Genomic DNA, 27,306 nt, shown 5'->3' on the forward strand with positions numbered 1-27,306 from the left:
CTCTCTAAGCCTCAGTTTCCTCACCTATAAAATTGGAATGAAAAGACCCACCTTATAGGGTTGCTGTGAACTTTAAGTAAGTTAATTTAAAAGCCGGGAGACGGTCTTGTATGTGTAAAATTAAAATTTAAGATAGAAATATATAGAAATTATTCAATATCTAGTTATCCTTGTATAATGTAAATAAAGTCCCTCCCTTAATGGGAAACAGCCCACCACCACCCCGACTCCTCTTGGCCTTCCATAAAATGCAGGCTTCTTTCTGGTTCCATGAGGTCTTTCCTGGTCTGACTTTTGTCCACCTCTGTCCTCATCTCATCACTCTCTGAACTTTACTCTCCAAGTTCAGCCGCACCAACCTTTTTGAAAATCCAAGAATCCAGCCTCAGGGCCTTTGCACTTGCTTTTCCTTTGCCCAGAATGTTCTTCCCCAGATCTTTGTCTGGTGTCCTTCTTCTTGCCATTAATATCCCAGCTTGATTATTACCTCCTGAGAATGCATCCTGAACAGTTCACCCATTCTCTGCTACATCATTCTGTGCTGTATAGTGTATGCACTGTAAGTTGTTTCCTTTCCAGCACAGATCATTACCTTTTTGTTCTGTGTTCACTGACTGCCTCTCCCTACTAGGGTGTTAACTCCAGTCTTGTTGACTGTTGTATCCCCGCTCGTAGAGTAGTGTCTGGCACACAGAGGGGCTCCATCGGAGTCTGTCAAATTAATGGATGATAAATAATAATCTGACCTGGTTAGCTATGCTATCATTTCTAGAGATGTTAGTCATAATTGGTGATTGTGAGCTTAGCTTACTCTAGCAACTAATTGTGGAGAAAGGATATGTTTCCGATGTTATATTTGTAGGGTGTAGTTATTATTTTAGTTAACATAATGGAATTCAAGTGTGTTTACACATGTTTAGAGTGGTATGGAAAGTATTTGAATAGTATTTGCCTCTGCATAACATGTACTATTGTTTTAAGTGTGGTAAGTGGCAGCCGGTACAAGTGCCGTGATGACTGTGGTCATTTCCATCACTTCACTTTGGGGCTATTCTCTGCAGAAACAGCCTTTCCATGCAGGGTTCCACAAACTCCCTGGGCAAGTATGTGATCAATTTCAAATTTTCATTATCATTGTGAACATCAAATGGAAGCTAATCTCAGTATTTCCCAGTGATCCTGAAGCCAGTTTTCCCTTCCTCGTATTTCAGAAGAGAGCCATTCATGTTTATCGAGCGCCTCTGAAGGGCGAGGCTGGGTGCTAAGCAGGAGTGACGGAAGGCACCCTTTCTGGCAAGGAGAATGTCTTGTAATCTCTTTACTAGCTTCACAGCTCTGAATTTCAAAAGTGCCAGTAGAAAGGAAGACAATGTTCTGCTGTTCCCTTCTTCCCCTGGGTCCCAGAATTCAATTAAAATCATGTTTCATCTTGCCTGATCCAAAGCGTTTTAGATTAAAGGAGCCTGGTATGCAAGGACCGTATCTGTAAAAGCGTAACTAGAATGGACCCTGCAAAGCACCATACAAACAGAGATGCTGAAGAAAGTCCATTTGATGATGAAAGAAAATCAGATAGGTAGATAGTTAGACCGCTACACAGAGCTTTTCTGCAAATTATTCCTTTACGACTGCAGCCTGCAGGACTGTTCACGAAATTAAAAAAAAATAAAATTTGTTATCACATCATTTGAGATTTATTGCCTCCTCTTTTTAGCCGTGAGTCTCTCCTAACCACAGTTCTGGCGAAGCCCATTTTGCCATGTTGCTCTTTGAACATATTCAAAACCCACGAGAAGCTACCCTTTTAAAGAAGCTTTAGCCCAAGAGCCATGGGAAAATAGACTCCAAGGTTGTGGATGAATTGATATGATTTCCTTGATTGTATCTTTTTATTTATGAGGCATAATTTATGAGCGCTGGGGAGCAAACTGCAATGAGTGATGACTCCCTACAGCCAAAGTCATAAATCAGGAGCCGTGAAAGAAGAGGTGATTTTGATCGAATCTATTGAATTAGCTGTTGGCCTTAGCCAATACAGGTATCGGAAAGACCTTTTTAATATCTATTTGTCTCTCTCCTGGGAATGTGATAACAATCTCATTACATGCCCCTAGGAAACAAATAATTTAATTGTTTGCCTGTTAACATGCAACCTATTTACTCTTCTTATTAATTACTGGCATGGCTGTTCATGTCAGATTTTTGTCTATTTCTGATGTGAATTGTCATGAAAATATATTCACATTCCCTGGTTTTTTATAAACAATGATGTTGCCTCCCTAGCACTGCTGGATATAAAACAATATTGTTGAAATATTTTTGTTTTATCAAAAACTGTCATTATTCCACCAGAAGGATGTTATAGCAAGTCACAGAAGTTACAGAAAACTGAAAAAAAACCCTCCCCATGTCAGTCCTCTGAGAATAACAGTTATACTACAATTTATAATAAACAGCCTGGGGAAAAAAAAAAGAGCAAAATCTCAAATCACTCCAAGGACAAGGACAGCCACCATCACTTACACTAGGAGCCAACAGATTAGAGCGTTTTTGTGAAAGATCGCTGGCTAAGTTTGGTTATGCCTGTGGTTCTTTTCTATATGGAAAATGATTGCAAATACAGGACCAAGCAGACATCAGCTGGATGCTGACAGTACAGAAGGCATCACCAGGTATGTTCTCCTGGTCTTATCGAGACGTGGCATTTCCTCGGCCAAAAGAATCATAAAATATTTTTACAAGTAAGGAGATTTTTTTATGATATGATAAAGGAAAAACACATCAGTAAACCTAAAAATTTACAGCAAAAGTTTCTCTTTGCACTAAGACTGCACTTGGAAAACATCAGTCCTAGGAAATGCTGTTTCAGAAACTTACGAGCCACTGAGTGAGACAAAGCATTAAAATGAAAACTACTTTATAGTTAGTTAAGTGTGGAAATTGCAGTAAAGAATAAGTAGCTCTGGGAGGGGGGCAGGTAGAGGTCTGTGGTAGAATGTGTGCTTAGCATGCACAAGGTCCTGGGTTCAGTTCCCAGGACCTCCACTGACAAAAAAAGAAACAGAAAAAGAATAACTAGTCCAGTAAGGTAAGCACCCAGTGGGCCGCCACTCTATGTGGAGAATATCTGACACATCTCCCCTTTTCCCATCCTCAGCCGAGTCATGGTTCCTTCTCTTTCTCTTTTACAAAACTTATTACAAATGCTTCTGTTCGTGAATCCTTGCTTTCCTTTGGGAATAAAATTAGGAGAAAGTTTGGGTGAGAGGAATGAAGAGCATTTTGAATAATTAATAACATTCATCTGGGCTGCAAGGAAAAAAACAGACCCAACAAGTTCCAGAAATATTGGTGTTTCAAGAAATTTGCACCTGGAATGAAAACGAGGCAGCAAGAGGTGGTTCTTCCAAGGCCAGTGCACTCTGGTTTTGTTTGGAACCGTGGCCACGGTGATGAACTCGGTGATGACTATTGCAGCTGTAACATACTCAAACAGATACGTGCTTTGTGCTTATTTGAATGACTGAAGACAATGACAAAAGTCATGCAAAGTGCAACCCTAAAGAGACATCACGTGAGTAGAACTTAAAAAAAATGTCTGGTGCCTAGATTTCTGTACCTGGTTCTGTAGCGAATAACAAGACTGGGCAGAAGAATCACTTGGAAATGTGTTTAAAAGGCAGGTTCCAAGATCTTTTCACCAGACACTCTGTTCTGGGAACCCAAAATGATTTTGATGATCGTAGCCAAGACACACATTTTGACAAAGACCCCTCTGAAGGAGGACTTCTAAGAGGCAGTTAGAAAGGACACAGGACAAACAATTGAACCCATTGTTTCCACAGCAATGAGATTTGGACAGCTTGGTCACAGATGTTGACATTTCTTGTAATTAAAACTTTTTAAAGCAAAATACAGTGATTAGTCCAGGGGGCTGGGGAGGTAGGCAGAGGGTAAATAAAAGAATAATTTTATTTTTTAATGGACAACAGCATAAAGATTGTAATAGTCACTAGTTAGATAACAAAAATTACATTGAAAATAAATTGAAACATATTAATTTATTTTTCACTACTCAATTATAGAATTTGTGGTTAGATCATTTTAGTTATTTTTAATTTATTCAAATAGTTAATCTGTGTTTTCTGTGACATCTTCTTACATTGTACCTCCTTTCATGGTTTCAACCGAAACTTTAGAGAGGAGAGCACTCCAATTCGGCTAGTCCTAGTATGATCTCATTTTTAACAGCTCTGCACTGCGAAGTTCCTAACACTTATAGTTATAATGTGTGTGTCTGTCTGTCTGTACACACACATGTACAAGTGTTCATTAAATCCAAATAATAAGTTACTTCAGTGGAAATTTTAATCACCTTTAATTTTTTTTATTATAAAAGAATAAATATGTTAGTTCAACTGGATACTGTGGGCATGAGGATATTCTGAATGAACAAAAGACGAAAAGTATCCTTACTCTTTTTTCTCTTGGCCACAGAATTCATAAGCTGTACTTTTGTTCCTGACTCTTAAAATGTCCCTTCTTTTCTGTGAGTAGCTCACACACTGTTGACATAGTCAATAGTCATGTGAAGGACTCTTGGGTTACAAACCAGTTGCATTGGCTTATCAGTTAGGTAACAGGTAGGTGGTAGAAGATAGACAGATAGAACACGTAGAGATACACTAAGTGGGCCACCCTGTGTCTCTTCTCAAGATATTTCATTTCTCGATTTTTATATGGGTTCATTAAAAATAAAAGATCAGGGCATGTTACTCAGATTTTCCCATGCAAGAGCTCTGCTTTTTCTTTCTCCACCATATAAACCATGGACCCAAGTCTTGGGACCGTGGTTTCTCAGAAGAAATAAATCATAAGCATAATCTGTTAGTATTTTTTATCCTGAACCTCAAACTATACGTCACTTCCTTTCTCTCTTGTTTAGCTGGGCGTAGACAAAAATCCACAAGGACTTTTGGATAAAGGACTTAGAGAATATCATTGGTGGTGTCTTTTTTTTTACTTGTCTGCTGGTGATTTGGTCTAAGAGACTGCCTTGTGGTGCGAGTTTTATCAGATCCATAATGCTGTAGGACCACGGCTTTCTCTTCATTGTAACTGCTTTCATTTGCAGAAGAGCTCATGTAAATAGGCTGCTCCTGCTTTGCATAAGCATGTTGATTTATATGAATGCTATTTTGATCTCAAATTGATTGAATACTAAAATGAAAGGCTCGGGGGAAAAAAGCACTGTATTATGAAGGTCTCCTGTCAAAGACAAAAGACACTAGACCCCACCTACATTCCCAGTTACTGGTGGGGAATTCTGTATTGTCTGGTTTCTAGGAGAGAATATTTCTAAAGAAATACAGCAAGACATTATATTATTGAGACTCAAGTGTTTTAGATTACCATGGATTAAATTGAATTTTGGAAATAGGACTCCACCCAGTAAAAGCTCATGTAATGCAGAAAAGCATGAGGTTCAGTCCTGTCTGCCAACACCAGCATTAAAAAGCCTTGCTATTGCTAGTATTTGGTGCTTAGTAATTAACTGGCAACTTGCTAATTTTTATTTTATCACACCTAGTTGCACTTTCCTCCTTGTTTTCTTCTCCATCCATTGTGGCCCCCACTAAAATTCTATGTGCCCTTAAATCACCAAAGCCCTACTCATGGCAAAGCATTTGATACCAATTTGTGTACCTTATTTTGTATCCCTTTCTCAAGAATATCTCCTTTTCAGACTTTGCCATCACTGTGTGATCAAAAATGTCCCCCTACTCCCCCTGAAAAGATACTTGCAGTAAAAGAGGTCAGTGTGGAGCAGACTGAGGGGTCCAGGACTTTCACATCAGCCCTGAAATCTGGCCTCTTCACCAGCCACCCCCTGCAGCTCCCCGTACCCTGTTGCAAGACTGGCCTTGGCCATTTCGGAAGAGATGCTAAGAGCAGCCGCAGTTCTGCTCTGCCCTGGACCCTGGTTTCCAGGGAGCCTGGCTCTCCCATTGTTAAGACAGTTTCTTGCTCCTTGCCTCCCTGTGCCTATCAAAGTAAACCTCCATCACTTGAGACAACCTGGCCATGTCTATTTACTCTCACAAGCTAAGAGACTTTACCTAATCCAGAACTGCAGGTAATTGTCTACACACGAGTCACTTAATATTCATGATCCTGAGTCTCTTATTTTTTATCCGTATGGATGACACAAAAATCAAAAGCACAGTTTACTGGAAAGAGCGATGGAAGAGTTCACTGGTGAGCAGAATTCTAGTTTCAGCTTTTGTGACTCCTGTCACCTTGGACAAGAGAGTGACATTTCAGAGCTTCGACTTCCTCATCTGTAAGAGGGGCTGATAATACCTTCTTCAGCCACCCCACAAGGTGGTGATGTGAGGACTAAGTCAGCTAACATGTGTTAAAGTGCTTTGTAAAGTACAGAATTTATACAAATGTGAGTGACTATTATGCAAACGATGAGAGAAATGTATCAGAGCTCTAAAAAGAGCAGTTCCTGCTATGTAAGTAGGTTAGTTACTTCTTTTTAGAATGAGGCATGTATGTCAATTATTTCTCAGTAAAACTGAAAAAAGAAAAAGGGTGGGGGATGCTTCTGGCAATCCTATCAGCAAGAGGCTGGAGGTTGGCATTTGACAGCAATCCAAGAGCAATTCAACATCAGAAATTTTACTTTTACAAAGAAATCTACCCCAAAAGAAGTATGGAAACACTGATAGGAGTTGGTCTAACTACTGAAAATCTCTGTAATATTTATTTATAAAAATGAATATATTAATATTTATATATAAGTATTGTATATACTATATATTGTGTATATTATAATATTTGTATATATATATATACACACACACACAAAGACACTAAGTGAGGAGAAAATTTCCTGAAGTTAGATTCACACAGCACGAAAGCTTACTAAGGAGGACTCCCACTCCTAAACATGCAGACAGTCTGCTTGGATTGCCATTTAGATCTATCATCCTGATTGATCACTGTGTAGCTGGCTGTTATTGGGTCTAATTTAACCCTACACACTCACACATCCATCTCTTCTGTCTATTGTACCTGACACCCTACAAATTACTTACTCATGCAAATGATGACCTAAGGCAACCTTTTAGGATATTCGTGTTTAATTATACAAATGGTTTTTGATAAATAAGATTATACATCCTTCCATATGTTTATTCCCTCCTTAATGAAAGGAAGATTTAATTTTCATGCAGATTTGATGGGGACGGGGTTTAAGAATTGCTGAGTTTTATGGAGTCTGCAGATCCATGCAGTTTGCAGAAGTTGACAGAATCGCTCGGTGCCCAGCACAGAGACGAGCAGTTTCCAATTAGGCTTTAATCAGCCCAGCCCGTCGCAAAACTGGGGCTCCAGTCAGCCTCCTCAGTGGTCCGGTGTTCAAAGGCAAGGAAGAGGGAGGACCTGCCCTCCTTTGTGATTACAAAGTTGCAAGACCAGGAGGGAGGGTACAGCTCAATGGTAGAGCGTGTGCTTAGCATGCACGAGGTCCTGGGTTCAATCCCCAGCACCTCTGTTAAAAATAAATAAACAATTAAACCTAATTACCTGCCCCCACCAAAAGAAAACAAAGTTGTAAGACCAGCTTGTGCTTGGCGGCTCTGAGTTGGCAACTTGTTTGCAGCCTGAGGTTATCTTGCTTTTGACTGGTCTCATTGATTTCTCTTTGGAGGTCTGGGCTGTGAATTCAGCAGGAAAAGCCCCCAGCCGCTGGACGCGGTGTAGAACCGGGCCTGCCCCGCCAGAAGGTCTCGGGGCCCCCAAGTTCCATGCCGTCTCTCCCACCCACGCAGTGGCTGACATCAGTGCCCCCCGGAAGCCCAACGGGATCGTCAGTCTCTACAGACTGTTCTCCAGCGACACCAGCGGGGCCCAGACGGTGGTGAGTAGCAGTACTTTGACCGGTTTATTTTTTAAAAAATAATACTATACCTTGATGCCCTTGCTCTTTCTTCCCCTCGCTCCTTCTTTCTTCTCCATCTGTTCTCAATTGCCCTGTGGTGCCCTGAGAAGCACAAAGATCCTTCTGTGAAAAAATAGCATTGGGAAACATCCAGAAGATACGTCAATGCTCAGGGAAGGAAGGGCTAAAGGCGTGATTAAAGACTCTGCAAATCACGTAAGAAACCTAAGACTTTAGAGATCATCAAATTAGGTGAGTTAATTTAATTAGAAAACACATGTCAAGCACTTGACATAGTCATGGCTTATACTAAGGAGCCAACAAATAGTCTTCGGTGGTGGCGTAAGTGCTAACATGAAAAAGGAAAAGAGCACAGGAAGGCTACCCTCGGAGTCCCCATTTTGGCATGAGCAACTCTCTAGTAATACACTGAAAACTCAGTGTTTGATGACTTCGAGAAAGTTCCAGCTCTTTGGAAGAGACAGCAGAACAGCTCACTGTCTGTGTGGTAACACACTTGGGGCACGTGGAGGAGGCAAAATGGACTGTGGGGGAAAATCGTCTTTCGATTTTGGACAAGCCACTGGGTGGAAGGACACTCATAATCAGCCAGACCAGTTCCTGCGTAATTTAAATGAAGAGACGACGAACCAGTGGGATGAAGTCTCTTTTCTCTGCAGGACACCTTGTGTCACTCTCACGTTTCTCATGAAAAAGTATAGATTATGATACTTTGTTCCCACAAAGCTCATAGAGAAACTTCGCAGATCCCAGTATTACGTTATAAATTATTTAGACCAATTTAGGGAGCAGTTTTGGCAAGTGTGGAGAAATCCTCTGAGGCCAGCGAGCCAGGTATTGAAATATAATTTCAAAAGATAGCTCACATGCAAGGAAGTCTTGTGTTGAATGTTAAAGAAATATTAGCATATTTTCTACAAGGCTTTGTAGTCAATAAATATAGATGATGTAAATACAATCAACCCTTGATTATCCACACTTATAAAATGGTAATATTAATAAACTAAAATAATTTATATTTGGAGTGCACTGTACGCATTTTTTTAAACAGCAGGTAACTCTTCTTAATTATACATCGCTTATGTCAATGTGAAAATTAGTTTCCCAGTTTCTGAGCTCTTCTGTTTCCAAGAGCACTTAATGAAACCCCAATAAGTTAAAAAAAAATTTGCTCCAAATCAAAAAGTTTATAATACAACAAAGGTAATTGAAGAAAAATACTATATTTCATGCAAATCAATAACCTTGGATGGAGACATGAACTTTCAAACTCTCAAATATATATAAATATATAAAGCATATATTTCAAGTTCTTAAATACTCAACTCTAAGATTTGGGAAGATTAGAGGGGATTTTTGACCCCAAAATTAGATGCGAGTAACAATGGGAGAATAAGGACCTCAGTGAGTGTTGACTTAGAAATGTAACTTACAGGTAGATTTTGTTTTCCGAAAAGGGCATCCTTCTGAGGGTCACGGAATTTGGTCAATATTTTGTGAGTTTTGCACCATTTTCTAATGTCTTTCTATGGTAATGGACAATGTTGTGCCTTGTGACTTCTCTCGTGTTACTCCAAACTTCTGTCTAACTTTTATTTCATTGCCTTTTTTGCACGTTGAAGCCATGCCTCTCCAGCTGGCTGGGTCACTCCTGAGGGGAAGTGTTGTGCTAGAGGCCGCAGTGCAGCTCCCAGAGTGACCAGGGTGGGACCCTATTCACAGAAGGTGTGATCCTTGGTAGAAGTGAATCAGCTGCTGTGGTTTGTGACACGGCCGCATCCCGTCTCCCCTCTCCTCCTGCAGCTGTCTGAAGGCACGGCCACCCAGCAGACTCTTCACGGCCTGCAGCCCTTCACGACGTACTCCATCGGGGTGGAGGCCTGCACCTGCTTCAACTGTTGCAGCAAAGGGCCAACAGCTGAGCTGAGAACCCCTCCGGCTCCGCCTGCAGGACTGTCCTCTCCCCAGATCCAGATGCTGGCCTCGAGAACAGCCTCCTTCCAGTGGAGTCCCCCCCAGTTCCCCAATGGTGTCATTCAAAGGTAGCATGGGGAAGCCAGAAGGACAAATAAACCACAATAAGACATGCAAATACCCACACTCCCCCAGGGGGTCTTCCGTACTGAACAGCCACCTATAGCAGAACAGACCAAAAAAATTGATCTGAGTGGTAACGTTCCCTGCAAAGTATTTCAATCATAAAATCAACTAATGATAGAAATGTGAACTATCTTTAAATAAGAAAGACGATGCAATGTGCTTCCATTCCCAGAAAGGCTCTGCCCCTCACTGGCATGTTTCATCCTACAGGGCACAGCTGCCACATAAGGAACTTCAGTGGCTGCTAAGTCAGAATTTCCTTGATCTAATTTAAAATGTCATGATCAGCCCCTGTTTGAAAGAACTAAGACGTTATTTCATTCAAAGTAATCTTAAGGGAAAAACGATATCCTTTATTTTCGACAGAGGAAAACAATTTTATCTCTCCTCTAAAAAGAGAATGATCTGATCGCTACCAGCAAGGATTCCTCAGCGCTGGGCAGACGGCAACACGCGTACACACGTGGCGTCGCTTATCACTTCTCTGGTTATGTCCGCTGCCTGTTCCAGTGGCGTTTAAATAAAGTGTTTCTGAGAGCAGTCTCCCGCAGATGGAAATTTTAAAGAGCTGGTAGTTCTGTGAAAACAAGATGTCTTCTCACAGAATATCACCAAGTTTAAAAGAGAGTTAGATGGTGGGGGGTGGGGGGTGAATATAGTTCAGTGGGAGAGTGGGTGCTTACCTTGCACAAGGTCCAGGGTTCGATCCCCAGTGCCTCCACTTAAAAAATAAATAAGTCAATAAATAAATGAACTTAATTACTCCCTCACGTCCTCAAAAATAAAATAATAAAATAAAATAAAACAGAAGTCATGCTAAAAAAAGAGAGAGAGAGAGAGAACCTTAGACTAACCCTACTACCTGTCTTCTCTTTATCGGTCCACTCTCATCCCAGCTACGAGCTCCAGCTCCACATGGCCTGCCCCCCGGATTCGGCCACCCCCTGCACTCCCAGCCGAGCAGAGACAAAGCACACGGGGCCCGGGCAGAGGGCCAGCGTCGGGGGCCTCCAGCCCTACACCAGCTACCAGCTGAGGCTGGTGGCCCACAACGAGGCGGGCAGCACGGCCTCTGAATGGACCAGCTTCGTGACCCAGAAAGAACGTGAGTAGAAGTGGCAGCCACACAAGCCAAAGGGGTAGAGGACAGCGTGGGGGAGGCCGGTCTGGAAAGGCTGGGGAGACAGTTAACTAAAGGGACAGCGTTTTCTGTTCCATTGACTGCTACTGAGACATCAGTGAGGGTGACCATTGGGAAAAAAATGCCCATTGGCTCAAAAAATATGGAGATCAAGAGTGAATTTTGGAAAAGCATTCATGTAGCAATGGGATGAAAACCAACATAGAGAAAGTTAATTCATGGGTAAGAGGAAAACAGACAAGCACTTGAGGGGAGTTTTTTTTTTAAACTGAGGTACAGTCAGTTCACAATGTTGTGTCAGTTTCTGGCGTACAGCACAATGTTTCAGTCATACAGGAACATACATACATTGGCTTTCATATTCTTTTTTACCGTAAGCTACTACGAGATTTTGAATACAGTTCCCTGTGCTATACAGCATGAACCTGTTTATCTATTTTATAAATACCAGTCAGTATCTGCAAATCTGGAACTCCCAGCTTATCCCTTCCCACCCCCTTCCCCTCTGCTAACCATAAGTTTGTTTTCTATGTCTGTGAGAGGACTTTTTAAAGAAGTTTGTCACTCTGTTTCCTCTCAAATGGCACAGCGTGATCGCTAGCATTTCCAGAAGGAACTGGGGTGAGGCACTGTCAGGAAGAGCAAAAGGGCCGCCGCCTGCAGAGAAGGGCAATCAGCGAATTAATTAGGGCCTCCTTACGTGTCCACAGAATAACTTCTTTTCATATTTTATGACGTTTATGTATCTACTGTTTAAAAATCGCAGCTGAAAAAAGGATTGAGAATAAAATTAGTACTTATAATCCGAACCAGCTATGTAAATTGTGGGGTCCACTGGAAAATGAAAATATGGAGCCCCTTGCTCAACAGTCATTAAGATTTTCAAGACAATGACAGCAGAGCATCAAACTAAGGGTCTTCTACCTGGGCGGCCCTGTACAGCTGCACAGGTCGTGAAGCCTGTCCTGTTTATAATTCTACCACACCCAGAGGCAACCACCATGAATACTTCAGCATAATTCATTCCTTTAGTCCCTTTCCTTTGCAGAGTTTTTATTACATGGCTGAGATCATACTCCAATGAAAATTCCACCATCTGCTTTTTATACTTGACATTATTTTTTTTGCATTTCCCATGGCATTAAAAACTCTTTAACCACCCAGGTTAATGGCTATATAATATTCCATCATGTGAGTTAGTTGGGCTTTTCAGTTGTTCCTATTATTTTCCTTTTATAAATGCAATGAGAAACGTCTTCATGAACAAATTTTTGTGAATGTCTGATTATCTTCCTGAGTTTCAACAAATGGAACTGACGACAGCAAGCATTTTGAGTGTGTTAAGGCTTTGGCTACTTAATGCAAATTTGCTCTCCAGAAACATTATATCAGATTATAATCTCACCTTCAGTATTCAGCACTGACATTTTTTGAAGTAAGAGTTTTACACTTGTGAAAATCCGGTGTCTCATACAAAGACCTTAATGTGTCAGAGAAACGACATGGCAGGATATTAGCAGGGGGTCACATTTAGAGAGGACTTGCTCTTTCCTGGCACTGTTCAAGCATTTTACAAATAACCCTTACCACAAACCTCTGAAGTAAGTACCATTATTACCCAAATTCACAGAAGAGAAAATTGAGGTGGGACTATGGACTGTGCCCTGGTGGGTGAGGCTAAGCCGTGATGCTCAGTTAGGTGAGGTGTGGTAAATGCATTTTCAACTTAGGATATTTTAAATTTATGATGAGTTTCTTGGGATGCAGCTTGATCATAAGTCAAGGGAGATTTGTATATATATCTGTGTAATTATAAGCCGATTGTGCTAATTATTCCACGTTTTGTGCATGTGTAGCCAGAAGGCTGTGTGAGGTTTTCAGGTTATGACCAATTCTCTTTTTAGTCATGAAGCATAGTTTTTGCCAGATATTTCCTCCTTATGCTGGAAGAACAAAGTGAACGGGTTTAAGACGTCCTGCACTGGTTCTTCCTTGACACTGGAGAAGTGGCTGAAGGTTACAGTAGCACCAAAGGAGAAAGGATGGATCCACAGACATGGAAAAACACAGTCAATGACTGGCTATCGTATGAGGGTTAAATATCACTTATGCTCCTTTTAACTTATTATACAAACTAGCAGAGAGTAGATGTGGGTCAGAGAATACAAATCAGAATATGCTTTGAAAATAGTATTTGCAATTTTCTATAAACGTGGTCACATATACACTCAGAAAAGGGCCTGGAGAAGCATCAGCAATGTATTCTGCCCTCTCTGCCTGAGCCACACCTTCTGTGGATGAGCAGAGGTAAGATGTAAATGTTTAACAACTGGCCTCCTTGAGAGAAAAACATCCTGGTTCAAAGTTCTTGCCAATCCACGGTGTAAATACTCCCACCTGGCTGAGTTCAAAGTTGCCAACATGACAGCACTGAACACAGAGTTGGGAAGAGATCATGCCCATTATAGAATATTTCCACCATCCAGATACAGTACATGTTAGTGGCCTGAAGAGCTTAGATAACAATAAAAAGTAGGGAAAAAATTAAGAAGTTACAAAGTTTTAATATTTATTACCTTTGTTTTAATATACTTTGTGTAGATTTACATGATTTAATTTTAATAGTGGCTGGGTTTAATAACTGACTCACAAAACTCCTGAATATTTAACCAATAGGATGGAACATACCCATAAAAGTGAATTAGTAAATCATGCTCCTTTAAATAAAGTGTACTGACTGTAACAAAAGAACACGGGCTTTGGAGTTAAGCAGACCCGGGTTCAGATCCTTGGTCTCCTACCAGCTATTGACATTAAGCAAGTTATTTGATCTTTCTGAACCTTAGTCCCCTCACCTGAATAATTAGGAACTCTTTCAACACTGTTTTGAGAATTAAATGAAGCAAAGCACATCACGTACTTCATTGTACTTTACTACCTTATCAGCATAGTAGCTGCTACCATTTTCTCAGTTTCCAGATCCTTTATTCCTGATTATTTTGGTTGTTAGATCACTCTTTTACCTCGAGAAGATCTCCAAATCCTGCCAGGCAAGTAAAGCCACTATCTTTCTACTTTTGTGCTGTTCACAAGCATTTTCTTTGTACCGTTATAATGTAGAGGAGATGTGGAAATCTACTGAAATTAACAGAGTGAAGCCACACAAACACAACAGTCTGTTCCATTGTGATATTAGGCAAAATTTGTGTTAGAAAAACAGGTATTTAAAGAGAGCTCGGTAGCTCTTGTTTCAGTATTTGCAGAAAATTTTTCCTATGGCTTTATGAAAGTACCTTATTTTGAAAGCTAAGAATCAAATTTGTCTTCATGGTTGAATCTTACGATCACAAAAGTATAATTATTCCTTACTTTGTTATATTTTCTAGCATCAGCAACCGATGGATTTAATTTTTAGGGGAAAAAAATACCCAATTTATTTCCACCACTCACTTTTTTCCTTTCTTAAAAGCCAATTTCATACATAGAAGGATCTTAATGCTGTTACAAATGTATTGATTATTTTGGAGAAGATGAGATCTCATGAAATAAATCTCTTCTGACTTGACAAGATGATATGATATCCCATCATCTGTTTCTACAAAAATTGCTCGTTTAAAAGATGAGCCTCAGTTAAGGATTGTTCTTCCTTTGTTTCAGTAAGGAACTAAAAAATGAAAAGAGAGCCTTCCTGCTAAATGCACACAAAGTTGCTCCTCTGTCTGATATAATACTTAGGAGACCTGAGCTTGATTATATACTAATGTACTGTACTATTGATTGATTAGTCAGGGCAATGAATTATTATACACGAGTTGCTGTTTGCAAGGCTTTTTAACTATCTTAGAAAACAAACTAACGGTTCAAGAAAAAGCTTTACAAATAAATGGGTGCCAAAAGAACATAATTCACCATCTAAGCAGTTTGGTTTGGAGAAAAAAAAATATATTAACTTCATCTAGTCCTTGGGGCTTTGTGGCAATAAATATTGATTTGATATGAAAAATAGCCATCCACTGTAGTTAATAGTGTTAAGGATACTTTACCTGTTAAAAAAAGGAAAATGCAACAAAATATGAGCCCCAGGGTTAGGCTGGTGAGCAGAACCATTGTATGTTAATAGTTGTATTTCATAAAACACCAGTCTCCATTGATTTTTTTTTTTTTTTTTTTTTGGAAGGCAGGTGCAATATTGCTGAGAAAGCATTTTACACATGTTCCCGTTGGTTCTTGTCACCCCCCAAGGCCAGGTTTTTCTTTAAGCAGCAAGAAATACATGAAGGGTTTCAGCAAGACCAAAAATGTTTTTGCTCATTTTTTAAAAATAAAAAGCATACACACACACCACCATTTTTAGAACTTACAACTTTTTTCCAAACTATTTTAGAACTTAACAACCGTTTTCCAACTATGTTTCGAACTCGCATCCTTCTCGCCGCAGCGCCCCAGTACCGCGCCCCGGTCTCGGTGGACGGCAATCTGTCGGTGGTGTGTGTCAGCTGGAGCGGCTCCTTCCAGCTGAACGGCCGGCTGCGGGGGTTCGTCCTGACGGATGGAGGGCAGCGCGTGTACAGCGGCCTGGACACCTCCCTCTGCATACCGAGGACCGCGGACAAAAGTGAGTTTCCGCCTCCCGTTCCTCAGTGCGCAGGGAGCTGCTTCTCCCGCTCTCCGAGATGCGCTATCCGCCTGAGAGGTGACCGGCAGATGCTCACCACTGACGTGTCCTGGGTTAAGTGGTCGCTTCTCGCGGGGAAGTTACTGCTCGGCGTAAATCAGGTTTTCCGGGGGGATTGTGCTGGATGCGCTATGTTTCCGATGCGGTCCGCGGAGCGCTGCCTCCGCTGACTGGGGGTCCCCAGGCGGGAACAAGACCCCAGGGCTGGTTGTGTTCACTAGACAAACAGCACCCCCAGGCCATGAGTATCCAGAAACAGTACACTTTTAGGGACTTGAGAGATTTTCCTGATGCATCCCCAGCCTCCAGACTGAGCTCAATCAGGCCATGACCGGCTCCAAATCCTAAGGACCCTGAGTAAGGGCTTTACTTCACCGACCTCGGGATCTGTTCTTGAAATAATTCTCTTCCCTCTAAAACTGAATTCTTTCTCCCTGTTTAATTTCACATCCTTCTTCTGTTTGTCTTGTTTTTAAATTAAAATGAGAAAAATCTTTGCAAGGTACGAAGTATTTTCTACAATCAATGTGGCCACACGACCAATAGATGGGAGGCCATTTTAAGCAATCTAAACTTTTACAATGAATTAATGAGTGGGGTTTTTTTTTCCTTGAAAATTTGTACTATTTATTTTGGCTAAAAGATTCAGGTAAATAGCTCCAGCATTGATTGCATTTTTAGTATTTGAAATTTATCAATAACATTTTCACAACTATTCAGCTACACATTTTCATGGTCAGAGTTCTTGGTCATCTGGACAGCGTGTTGGGATGGGGAGGTGTCCTGGCAGTTGGGAGATCCCAGTTCCACTCCTGGCCAGGCCTGTAACCATCTCTGTGACCTTACAAGACTCCCTTCCCTCGGGGTCCTGGCTATTGTGAGAGTTATTTAGACCATTGGCTTTCCAAGATCCCTTTTGAGCTCTCCTGCTTAGCGAAAAAAACTCTGGGTCTCCAGGAACACCTGTATGTTTTAAAGGAACAGGTTTAGATCAGATGCAGAACAAGATGCACTATATGTATCATCCCTTACTCTGATAATTCTTTCCCTTTGCTATATAGTCTCTGAACTTATTTAGTTGTTACTTATGTACACACACTATCATTACACTAATAAAAGCTGTTTTTCATGATAGTTTTTAAGTTAGAAATAAGTTTGCATATTAGGTGAAAACTTACAACTTGCTGGGGAATCCTATGTCCAGATGTTTTTCATGCTGTAATACATTGCTTTTCTAACACTGTGCCCTCTATTTGTAGGTGTTGAAAAGCTGAGTCATTTACCTTTTCTGTAGCTTTCTTTTTCCAGGTCACCTGCACTACAGATGAAGGAAGTGTTAAGACACCTTTGGTCCAATATGATACCTCTACTGGATTCGGTAAACATTTAACTCGAATTATATTTAGTGTAGCATCTACTCATTTTCCTAAAGAAAGTTGCTTATGTTTGTTTATACAGACATACATCTTTGCAAAGACCATATGGAAGAAATTGTTTTAAGTATCATATGAAATTTTTTTTAAGTCCTCATGAAACTTACATTAGGCCTGGAATTAAGATATACTCTTAAAATGCCAAATCATTGAATTGTAGATGCAGGGAGACATGACTAAGCTTTTAAGGACAAATTCTGGCAATAAAGAACTTTGTGAATTTATTTACCAGAAAAAAAAAAGTGAATTTATAGAGCAATTCAGAGGAAAGAGATCAGAAGAAAAGATAAAATACTCTAATGCCAATTTGTGTTGATCAGAACAATAATATTCCAGATTCAGAGCCTAAAATGGTAAACTTGGGAAATTTCTGTCCTATAGCCTCTATAAGAGATTATGATTGACTGTTAATACCAAGTAATTTAGCCAAAATGATGAAATTGCAATTTTTACAAAGCATCTTTTAAATTGAGTTCTACCCATAATCTTTGAATCTAACATACGCAGTAGTTTACAGTTTCAATGGGCAAATTAGAGAAATGCCAGATCTCTTTCCCAGGCCTCTGGCAGAAATTCAGAATCAAAAGGGTCCAAGAATCTGCTCTTTAAAGGAATCCTGCCCAGTGATTCTGATGCAAGGGCGGGACCACACGCTGAACAAAAGCACAGAACCTAGACTGACCCACCTGTTCAATCTCACCAGTCCCCTCTCCTCGGTCCGTGGGAAGTATGCCTTCCCCGGAGACAGGCAATTAACAGGGAGCAGTTTATGATGACTCCAGTTCTGTGCTGGGTTTTTCTTTAGAATCAAGGTCCAACCAGGTGAATTCTCTACCCTGATGGTGAACCTCTCCCTTGATGAGTGGGGTCCCTTAAAATAAAAGTTCTTTGCAAAGAAAAAAGGGATAAAGAGACACCATCCTGTCCTGATTTCAAGCTTCTCATAACACAGGAGAAATTTCCTGTCGGTTCATGAATACAAAGTGGTTTCATTGCTGAGAGAAGGAGCACCGAGGACTGTGTGAAGTTATGGAAAATTCCAAGATGTACTGTCTGACTAATATCCATAGTCACTTTTAATTTTTCTGATATAACTTTTTAAATGTTTCTGTCCCCTTGCCTGAAGGCAGCCTTCAAGCAGGCAAGTCAGGCAGACCTCATTTCTCTGCGACTGTTCGGAGGGTTCTTTTTCCCTTTTGAGGCTTCCCCTGGGCAGGCTGCCTTCATTCCCCTGTGTCCTCCGGGGCAAGGGGTCCACTAGGCCCGTCAGATCAGTTTCTGGAGCTACAGCCCTGTGGCCCACATGGAGAAAACTCTCCTAGCGCATAACCAAAAATTGTGGGGATTTTAAAAAAATCAAACACCACACATTGCTTCCTAATTAGAAGAATGCCGATCTCCTGAAAGTGGATGAGAACTTTGACGCCAACCCTCCATTTTAGAGATGAAGCAACGCAGACCCCGAGAAGCCCGGACTTTTCAAGGACAGAGCTATGAGAAGTAGAGTTAGGGTTATAACGGACGGTATCCCTCCGTTCATGGGGCTCAAACTTCAGTTTTAGTCCTTTCTCTCCCTCCCTTAACATCCTCACCCCAGCGCTGAGCGTGTCCCCTTTAATCCTCCTTGAGAATGTGGCTGTGAAGCGCCAAGCATGCCATCCTGTGCTCAAGGTGCTGGAAAGGGGGACGAAGGTCCGTGTAGCCAGGAGGCGTTTGCGGCTGTCTGTCTGTCTGTCCGTCTGCCCGCCCGTCTTCCGCACTGGCTTTAGAAGAGCAGCTTCCTGCCCCCCGCAGTCTGCCGGCCTGCAGGGCGGCCCCGTGGATCCAGGGCTTCTGAGCTGGGCCCGGCAAGGGGCCGGGCTGCTGGAGATGGTGTCTGAGACCCTCTCCCGCTCGGATGGCCGGGCTGACGGCCTGATGCCCCGGCCGTACGCTGGCCGGCAGTGGTCCCGTAAGCCCTGCCGCGTCTGTTCGGCTCATTCCAGCTTTCCCCACGTCCGCAGACTTCACAGTCCTGGTACTCCCCATCCTTCGGTCCTTCATCCCTGGAAAGCCCTTATTAGCACAGGGCCTGGCACAGGGGAAGTGCTCGCTCAGCGTGAGCCACTTTTGTCAGCCTCCTGTGCAGAGAATCACATTGAGCTCTCAACGCTTGAATTAGAAATCAAAGGTTCGCGGTCCTCCTGCTGAAGGATTTCCGTCCGCAGGAAGCTCTCCCAGGGCATCTGAGCGGTGCCTTGCAGAGCTTTTGCTGCTTTTCAGGGAGGCTGGAGTACAAGAGGTGTAAAGGCCGCGTGTTAGCAAGTGCAGGCCACAGTGGGAGATGTGATCTGATGGCTCAAAATCCAGTTTGCACACAGCTTCTCAGGAACAGGGCTGTTGCATGAAGTGAGGGGACCCTGGGTCACACAGCACTGACTGTGTGTGTGATGGGGTCTCTGTGGCAATGCTGGTATGGGCTCCGGCCCCTCACGTGAGCCCAGAAAGGACTTTGCTCCCAGGGCACACTGCTGTGAAGCAGGCATTCCTCCAGGTTACTTTGGTAACCCTCTTAAAAATCCCTTTGCCCCCCCCCCCCCACACACAACTGTCTTTCCCAGGAACGTGCCAAGGCAGCACCTCCTTACCACCCACTGACCCTGCTACACCATTTCCCCAGCCTGAACCCAAGGACAGCCAAGCACTACAGGACAAACTGCTTTAAATACCTTTCTAATTGACTGTCAGACAACAGCGGGAAGAGATCACAAAACTGCCTTCGTAAATAAAGTTTCTGTCCTGGGTTTTGCAGGCCTGGTGCTGACAACTCCTGGAGGAAAGAGAGGATCGAGGAGCAAAAATACAGAATTCTACAGCGAGCTGTGGTTCATAGTGTTGATGGCAATGCTGGGCTTGATCTTGCTGGCCATTTTTCTGTCCCTGATACTACAAAGGAAAATCCACAAAGAGCCGTACATCAGAGAACGGCCTCCCTTAGGACCTCTTCCGAAGAGGATGTCGCCGCTGAATGTCTACCCACCGGGGGGGACCCACATGGTACTTCTCTGAAGGCAGCTCCGTTCCCCTATCCCTGGACTAAAATGTTTGTTTTTATTTAGAGGGAGATATTTTCAGAGCCACAGCGACAAGGGACTAGATGACAGCTGTGTTTGGTAAAAGGAGGTTCACCCTAGAACAGCATTCTCAGCTTTGGCTGCACATTAGAATCGCCTGGTGCTACAGACTGAATGTTTGTGCCCCCCCCCCATTCATATGTTGAAACCCTGACCTGAAATGTGGTGGTATTGGGTGCTAGGCTCTTTGGGAGCTGGTTAGGCCATGAGGGTGGAGCCCCTGTGAATGGAATTAGTGCCCTTATGGAAGAGACTCCAGAGAGCTCTCTGGCCCTTCCACCCTGTAAGGACCATGAAGCAGATCCCCACCAGACACCCAGTCTGTCAGCACCTTGATCTCGGACTTCCCAGCCTCCAGAACTTAGGAAATAAATGTCTGTAGTCTCTAAGCCACTACGGTGTTCTGCTATAGTGGCCCTACACCTGGGAGACTTTATGAAACACCCATGCCGGGCCTTACACGCAGCCCCAGGAACCTTACCCCAGGAGCAGTGGCACCCAGGACTCAGGCCAGTGATCAGTGAGCATTTCTGTCCCTTGACGCACGGCCCCCGGCAGGCATGTCTGCCTCATCATCCTTCCTGAGGAGGAACCCAGTCTGGCCCACTTGGTTAACTTCGAGATTAAGAAGCTAGCACACCACTCCTGTGGGAAGGTTACTCTGGACCATTCCTTGCTCAGAGTCTTGTCGCTTTGTTTTGTCAAAGTGAGGCCCATGAGCTACCGGTATCTGCATCACGTAGGAGCCAGACCTGAATCTTTGAGGAAGAAACCCAAGAATCTGCCATTTCAACCAGCACACGGGAAGTCTGATGCACAGTAAAGTTTGGGAACAGCCCTAAATGAATGAAAGGACAATACAATTCCTGCGAACAGTGTGTCCAGTCCCATAACCAGTGAAAACTGGGGCGGGACGCTTACTGCATGATGGCACTCATATGAAATATTGAAAGCAGTCAAACCCTGGGAGGCAGAGAATAGAACGGTGGTTGCTTAGGGGCGGGGGAGTTGCTAAAGGACAGGTGTACAGTTCCAGTTCTGGAAGGTGAGGAAGTACTGCTGTACCACACTGCAGAGAGCAGTGCTGAACTGTCACTTAACAGTCTGTTTGGAGGGTAGATCTCTCACTACAATAAAAAACAAACAGGTGGGGGCTGCTGGTGAGTCCTTGCAGTCCAGACCAGACCTGGGCTGAGCTCCCTGGGGGGCCAGACATAGGCCTGAGCAGAGCAATGAATTGAAACACCCTTCCCTTCCATGGCTCCCCTGACCATCCGAGCAAAGCGGAGTGGCGCCCACCTGGGGGACTTCTGCTGAGTGGCCAGTACTGTGTGACATGTGAAGAGGGGACAGGCTGGTGGCCAGGGGCCCTGGACCCAGAGAACTGGCCCATTGTCAGTGGTGAGGGTGCTACTTACCAGCGCCAGAGGGTTCACAGCAGTGAAATCTGGGGTGTACCAGAGTGCCGGGCAGTGTTCCCCAGAACCCACTGATTCACAATTTAACTCTACCCAGTTGGCCCAATATACTTGCAAGCCTGTTTTTATAAAACCTGTTTGAGATGACAGTGTTCTCACAAAGTTGGAGACGTGGACGAAAATTAGCAAAGGTTAGTCAAACTAAAGAGAATCCAATTTGCACTAGATGAGCAAAACAAAATGCTGATGTGAATGTCCCTGGGTTCCAGAATCAGCAGGTGAGAATCCGAACAGGAGCAAGCCTGCAGTCACTCGGTTCCCCAGACTGACACTCTTTTCGCTTGAGTCGGTCAACGCTAGCTACCCTTGGAACGAACACACACACACACACACACACACACCCCACACACACACACACACACACACACACACACACCACACACACACACACACACACACACACACACACACACACACACACACCCCTCCCCTCCATCTGACAAGCCCTGGTCTCATTGCTGCTATAACCCTGTCGCAGGCACCCCTGTCCTCTGAATAGGTAAGATGCTCTTTGATATCAGAGGCAAATTGGCAAAAGGACTTTAAGCTCCACTCTGAACAGAGCAAAATGGGACGAGGAGCCAGAGAATGAGAGAGCATTTTGTATTTTTTAACTTGAAGTTCATTAATATTTTCAAGATCACACAGCATACATTTAATCCACTGAAGTTTAAGTGCAGGTCTTACTTGTACAATCAGCCCTGCCTATCAGCAGGTTCCACACCAGCAGATACAGAGGGCTGGCCATGGGACTTGAGCATCCTCAGATTGGTACCCGTGGGGGGAATCCTGGAACCAATCCTGTTTGGATACTGAGGGACAATTGTAAAGTAATTACTGGCTTGAAGATCCTTTCATTCCCTGCAATACAAAACAAATAATGCAGTGTCACCTTGACACTAAGCAATTAGTTTCTACTCACCGTGATGTTTAAATTGCAGAAGACTTTACATATATATAAATGCATCTCTGGATAGTGTTAATGTGTGGGTAAGATTATGCTGTCCTTGTAGAAACGCAGAGAATTTGTTTTCAGATGTTCCAAACACTGACTGATGTTCCATTCTGTTTCCAGTCTGACTCTGTGGCTGATGTATCTGATGTGTCCAGCAATGTTACCCTAAAAAGTTACACCATGCACTTTGAGGTACCGCTGTGTGCTCCACAAACGCATGAGCTGTGCATGGGGCATCACCTGCATGGGGAAGGGCAGACCTCTTCGCTGATGGGTTAAGTCAGCTACATCAGAGCCCTCGGTCGCTTAGAGCAGCCACGTGTCCTAATGGCACATTCTAGAGCCTGACCACAGAGTGCCTTTGTCTTTCCGCTGTCTTTATGTCTCCTCTTTGGGAGGCTGGAATCCTGTAGCACAGAGAACAATGTGGAATGAGAAAAGAGAAAGGGGAGAAGGGAATTTCCTGACACAGATCCAGGAATTTTGGAGTGAAATACAGCACGCTCACTTTGCAGGGGACCACCTTTGTGGGTGGCTGTTGACTCTGGGAAAGGGATGTTCTCACAAGGAGGCTCTGTGCTGACCCCTGGGAAGAGATCACCTTGCTAAGTGCCTCCCCCCCCCCCCCCCGCTGCCACTTGGCTGCTTGGTGGCGCAGCAGCCCTTGGCCATGAGATCAGTAGCCGGAGCGCCAGTACGGGGGCTCCTGGCCGTCTAACGTGACCATTTGCTTCCTGTCTCACCCTTCCCAGGAGGCCGGGGTCCGCAGCATTCTAGATGAGCTAAGCGCCATACGAGGATGTGGGGACAGGGTTCCCTTCGTTGACAATGTGTGACACACGATTTTCTATGCTACTTCAAGCCCATTTTCTTTAGACTTTAATCACCAACAGCAACTTTCTTTCCAGGGCTTGGCTGATACCAAAATCCCCCGGTCTGGGACCCCTGTGAGTATGAGGAGCAACCGCAGCCTCTCTGTACTGCGCATCCCAAGCCAGAACCCGGTCAGCCAGCCCTGCTCCGGAGGCGCTCTCCTGCGCAGTGTCAGCCAGCTCATGGACGTTCCAGATAAGAAGGCCTTGATTGACGACTCGCTCTGGGAAGCCATCCTGGGCCATGACAGCGGACTGGTGAGTTGATGTCCTCACCCAGAACCTTAGCTAGGCTCCCCACAAGCGTACCGATAAAGAGATGGCATGGAAACTTCCTGTTCCCATTGAATGCTGACCCCACGGCACTCAGTGCACCCCTCTGACCACTAACCAATTATTTTTTTAACGACCTGGCTACCAGGGTCACTACAGTTGCTTGATGAGCAGTGTAGAAACTCTCGTCTCATTCTCAAGGCACCCGGTAGATGCTCAAAAAATAAATTCATGAGTAAGTGAAGAGAAACAGGCTGTACTTTATTAACTTGGGCAGAAAGTGATGGGCAACATTGGAGCTGGCCTAAAGGAGGCATGAAGTACAAGCACCTGTTTTACTAAAGGGAGGAAAAAAAAAAGGAAGTGCATTTTCCTTCTGGTTTATGATGAGAAGAGAGAAAGAGTCTCTCAGCAGGATCAATAGTTCCTTTCCAAGAAACTCAGAAAACCATGATAAATCAGGGCATTACTATTTATGAACTACATTTTTCATAATTTCAGTCCAGGAGGTACAAATAATTGACTCACTGAAAGCTAACCTCATCATTGTCTAGTATTTGTTTTGAGCCCCTTAGTGGCCGAAGTGAATAAAATCTTCAAGTTTTTAGCACCCATCACGCTTCCCTGTGACGGCTACCTAGAGGTCTGTGGGGGGACCATCCGTTGGGACATGGGATGCTAAACAGATGGCCAGCCAAGAGCTTTCGCCCCTGTGCTTAGTCCTCAGGCAGGAGAAGTCCCCTCCATTTCTGTCAACCACTGGCTTCTGCACCTGGACCCTCACTCCTCCCTCTCTCCCAGGTTCTCACTTTTCCTTTGCTGCAGAGTTGACGACTTCCATGAAGCCTTTCTTAACCAAGGGCAAGTAATACACCAAGTTTCCCCCAGCTCCAGTTTACTTCTAATCACAGTAAAAAATAAACTAAAATGTACAGTCCTTCTGGCTTGTTCAGAATGAGGATATATAATAAGCATCTGAAAATCATGGGCCTGTCTGAAGTTGTTGTGACTGTGGAATTCTGTGATTCCATTTCAGCTCTAAAGTTTCCAAATGTCTGCGATAATTTTATTAGGTTGAAACACAGAGAACTGTTCCTTGATCATATTTGACATGCAAAATGGCAATTTCGTATGGTTCAACGTAATACATTGAGGGCTTAGATGCATGTGTGCCCTCACCCAAGGACACACAGCTAATAAGTAATTTCTTCATGAAACTGGGATCTTAAAAACATCGTCTGATTACAGAGCCCTGCGTCTTCACTGTTACACTGTACTGCCATTTTCACTTTTGACAGTGCTGGTAATGGGCAGGATGCAGAATGATTCCATGAAAGCTTTTGAAGATGCCAGTACTTGGCAGATGATCTTCCAATATTTGGCAGATCATGTGTTCGTTGTAACATTATAATCAACATTACTCACTCAATTCAATAAATACAAGATACAGTAAGAGAGTAGGAAGCTGTGGAGCACAATAGCTTGCATTCTGGCTCTTCTGCTTGAATTTTGAACTAAATCTCATATATATGTGTATACATGCATCTGTGTGTGTGTGTGTATGTGTATATATATAATCTCTCCACTTTACAGATGAGCAAACTGAGGCTTAGAAAGGTTAAGATATGGCACAATGTAACACTTGAATAACATTTTGCACTCGCCTATAGTTCACGTGTGCCTGTGGACATGATCCTTTCCATAAGGAAACGCAAGGATGGTCTCAACCACACCTTACAGTATTGAGCATAGAACGTTAGCCTTTAACAAAACACTGCGTACTTTTTACGTAACACTGTTGCCAAACAAACATCCTAACCAGCGATGATCGGCGTCTTTTTCAGTATGTGGATGAAGAGGACTTGATGAACGCCATCAAGGGTTTCAGCTCTGTGACTAAGGAACACACCACATTCACCGACACCCAGCTGTGAAGGACGGAAACCTGGGAGCTGGATGCAGGTGCCACACCCCCTTCCCTCTGGGTTGTCACGCATCATAAATGCTAAAAAGCCGTTTCTTGTTATCCTGTGATCCTTTAAAGAAGAATGAGGAGTGTTTTTTGAAATTGTTCCTCCCTAAAAGAGGTCTAAGAAATGTTATTTTCTGGCGGTCTGAAATGAGGGGTTGTCTGAAATTTCACGTCCACAGGAGCATACTTATTTTGCTCTCCGTCTCTTGTGGAAGCTAAATAAGCACGGGACTTTCACTTGGCTCCGCCGGCAGGGACGCCGTTGGTGAAGTGCGTAATCAGAGGCAATTTCAAGTTGGCCCCCAGTTGTTACGAGTGAGCAGAGAGAAGTCACGAGTTAAAAAACGGATTCTTCCGCGAGGGTGTACTGCCACTCCCTTCAGCAGCACAGCTTCGCTTCTTTCAGTCCGTTTCTGTGAAAGTTGACAGGATCCTGTGCGGAACACCAGTTGTAATGATCATAGCTGCAAAATGAAATTGCAGCTTGAGACCAAGCTGAAACGCCTAGAGAAAAATGAACTCTGCCTTGAGGCTGCTCACTTGGGTGTAGGTTCTATTTCACTGCAATGTTTAGGGACACAAATATTCACCAAACCTTTTGACCGAACGCCACTTAAACTTACACATAAATGTCCTTTCTTACATTTGTGAATCTTCTGAAAAATCTAAGGAATAAACAGCTGACTTAATTATTTCAAAGAGCACATGAAGCGTTTTGATATTTCACACAGTTTTGAAACTCCAATCAGTCCTTTTCATAAGATTCTGTTAATTCACTGAATACTCAGGAATACTGACATCTTCAACTTGGCACATTTCACATGGAAACTACTGTTCTATTTATAATATTTAATTAGCCTATGTAGAACTAAAAAGAAAAAAAATTTTGTTTCTTCTAGCTTTGAAATTTTTAAAATTAACATTTTTATCTAAATACAGGATTATACACATGCAAAAATCTGTATTACATCCCTTCCTTTCAGAGGACTGTTCACTATTTTAGCCCTGCAGTCACTAAAGGTAGATGATATTCAACAGGACCAATTCCTATGGGTCAGATCTGCTCTATGTGGATTACAAAGTCATTGATGACAGTGCTACTTTTTCTTGCAAGTCAGCGTAAAAGGTATTTAAGTTTGTTCTTCGTGGAAAACAATGTAAGAAAACCTCTTCTTCATTCTTAAAAGGTTTTAATGGCTCCAGAAGTTATAATGAATTGTATGTCTCAAACAGTTGCCGGACGTATTTTGTATTTTGTGAATCACATTCAGCAGTAGGTGGATTTCCCCAAAGCTGCGCTGGCAAAAACTTGTAAAATAAGG

At 43.1% G+C, this 27,306-nt stretch overlaps 1 protein-coding gene across 1 annotated transcript in view; it reads left to right on the forward strand.

The window, feature by feature from the left end:
- Nucleotides 1-26,019, forward strand: part of USH2A (usherin) — a 640,561-nt gene extending 614,542 nt beyond the window's left edge. Inside the window, exons 64-72 of the mRNA XM_032466772.1 lie at nucleotides 7,721-7,930; nucleotides 9,776-10,014; nucleotides 10,969-11,177; nucleotides 15,652-15,828; nucleotides 17,183-17,266; nucleotides 20,113-20,357; nucleotides 22,988-23,059; nucleotides 23,776-23,997; nucleotides 25,857-26,019. Coding sequence (XP_032322663.1) covers nucleotides 7,721-7,930; nucleotides 9,776-10,014; nucleotides 10,969-11,177; nucleotides 15,652-15,828; nucleotides 17,183-17,266; nucleotides 20,113-20,357; nucleotides 22,988-23,059; nucleotides 23,776-23,997; nucleotides 25,857-25,946 — 1,548 coding nt within the window. The 3' untranslated portion in view covers nucleotides 25,947-26,019. The remainder of the gene's footprint in view (nucleotides 1-7,720; nucleotides 7,931-9,775; nucleotides 10,015-10,968; nucleotides 11,178-15,651; nucleotides 15,829-17,182; nucleotides 17,267-20,112; nucleotides 20,358-22,987; nucleotides 23,060-23,775; nucleotides 23,998-25,856) is intronic.
- The last annotated feature ends 1,287 nt before the right edge of the window (nucleotides 26,020-27,306 follow it).

This window comes from Camelus ferus, chromosome 23 (assembly GCF_009834535.1).
Source record: "Camelus ferus isolate YT-003-E chromosome 23, BCGSAC_Cfer_1.0, whole genome shotgun sequence".
In the NCBI taxonomy this organism is placed as follows: Eukaryota; Metazoa; Chordata; class Mammalia; order Artiodactyla; family Camelidae; genus Camelus; species Camelus ferus.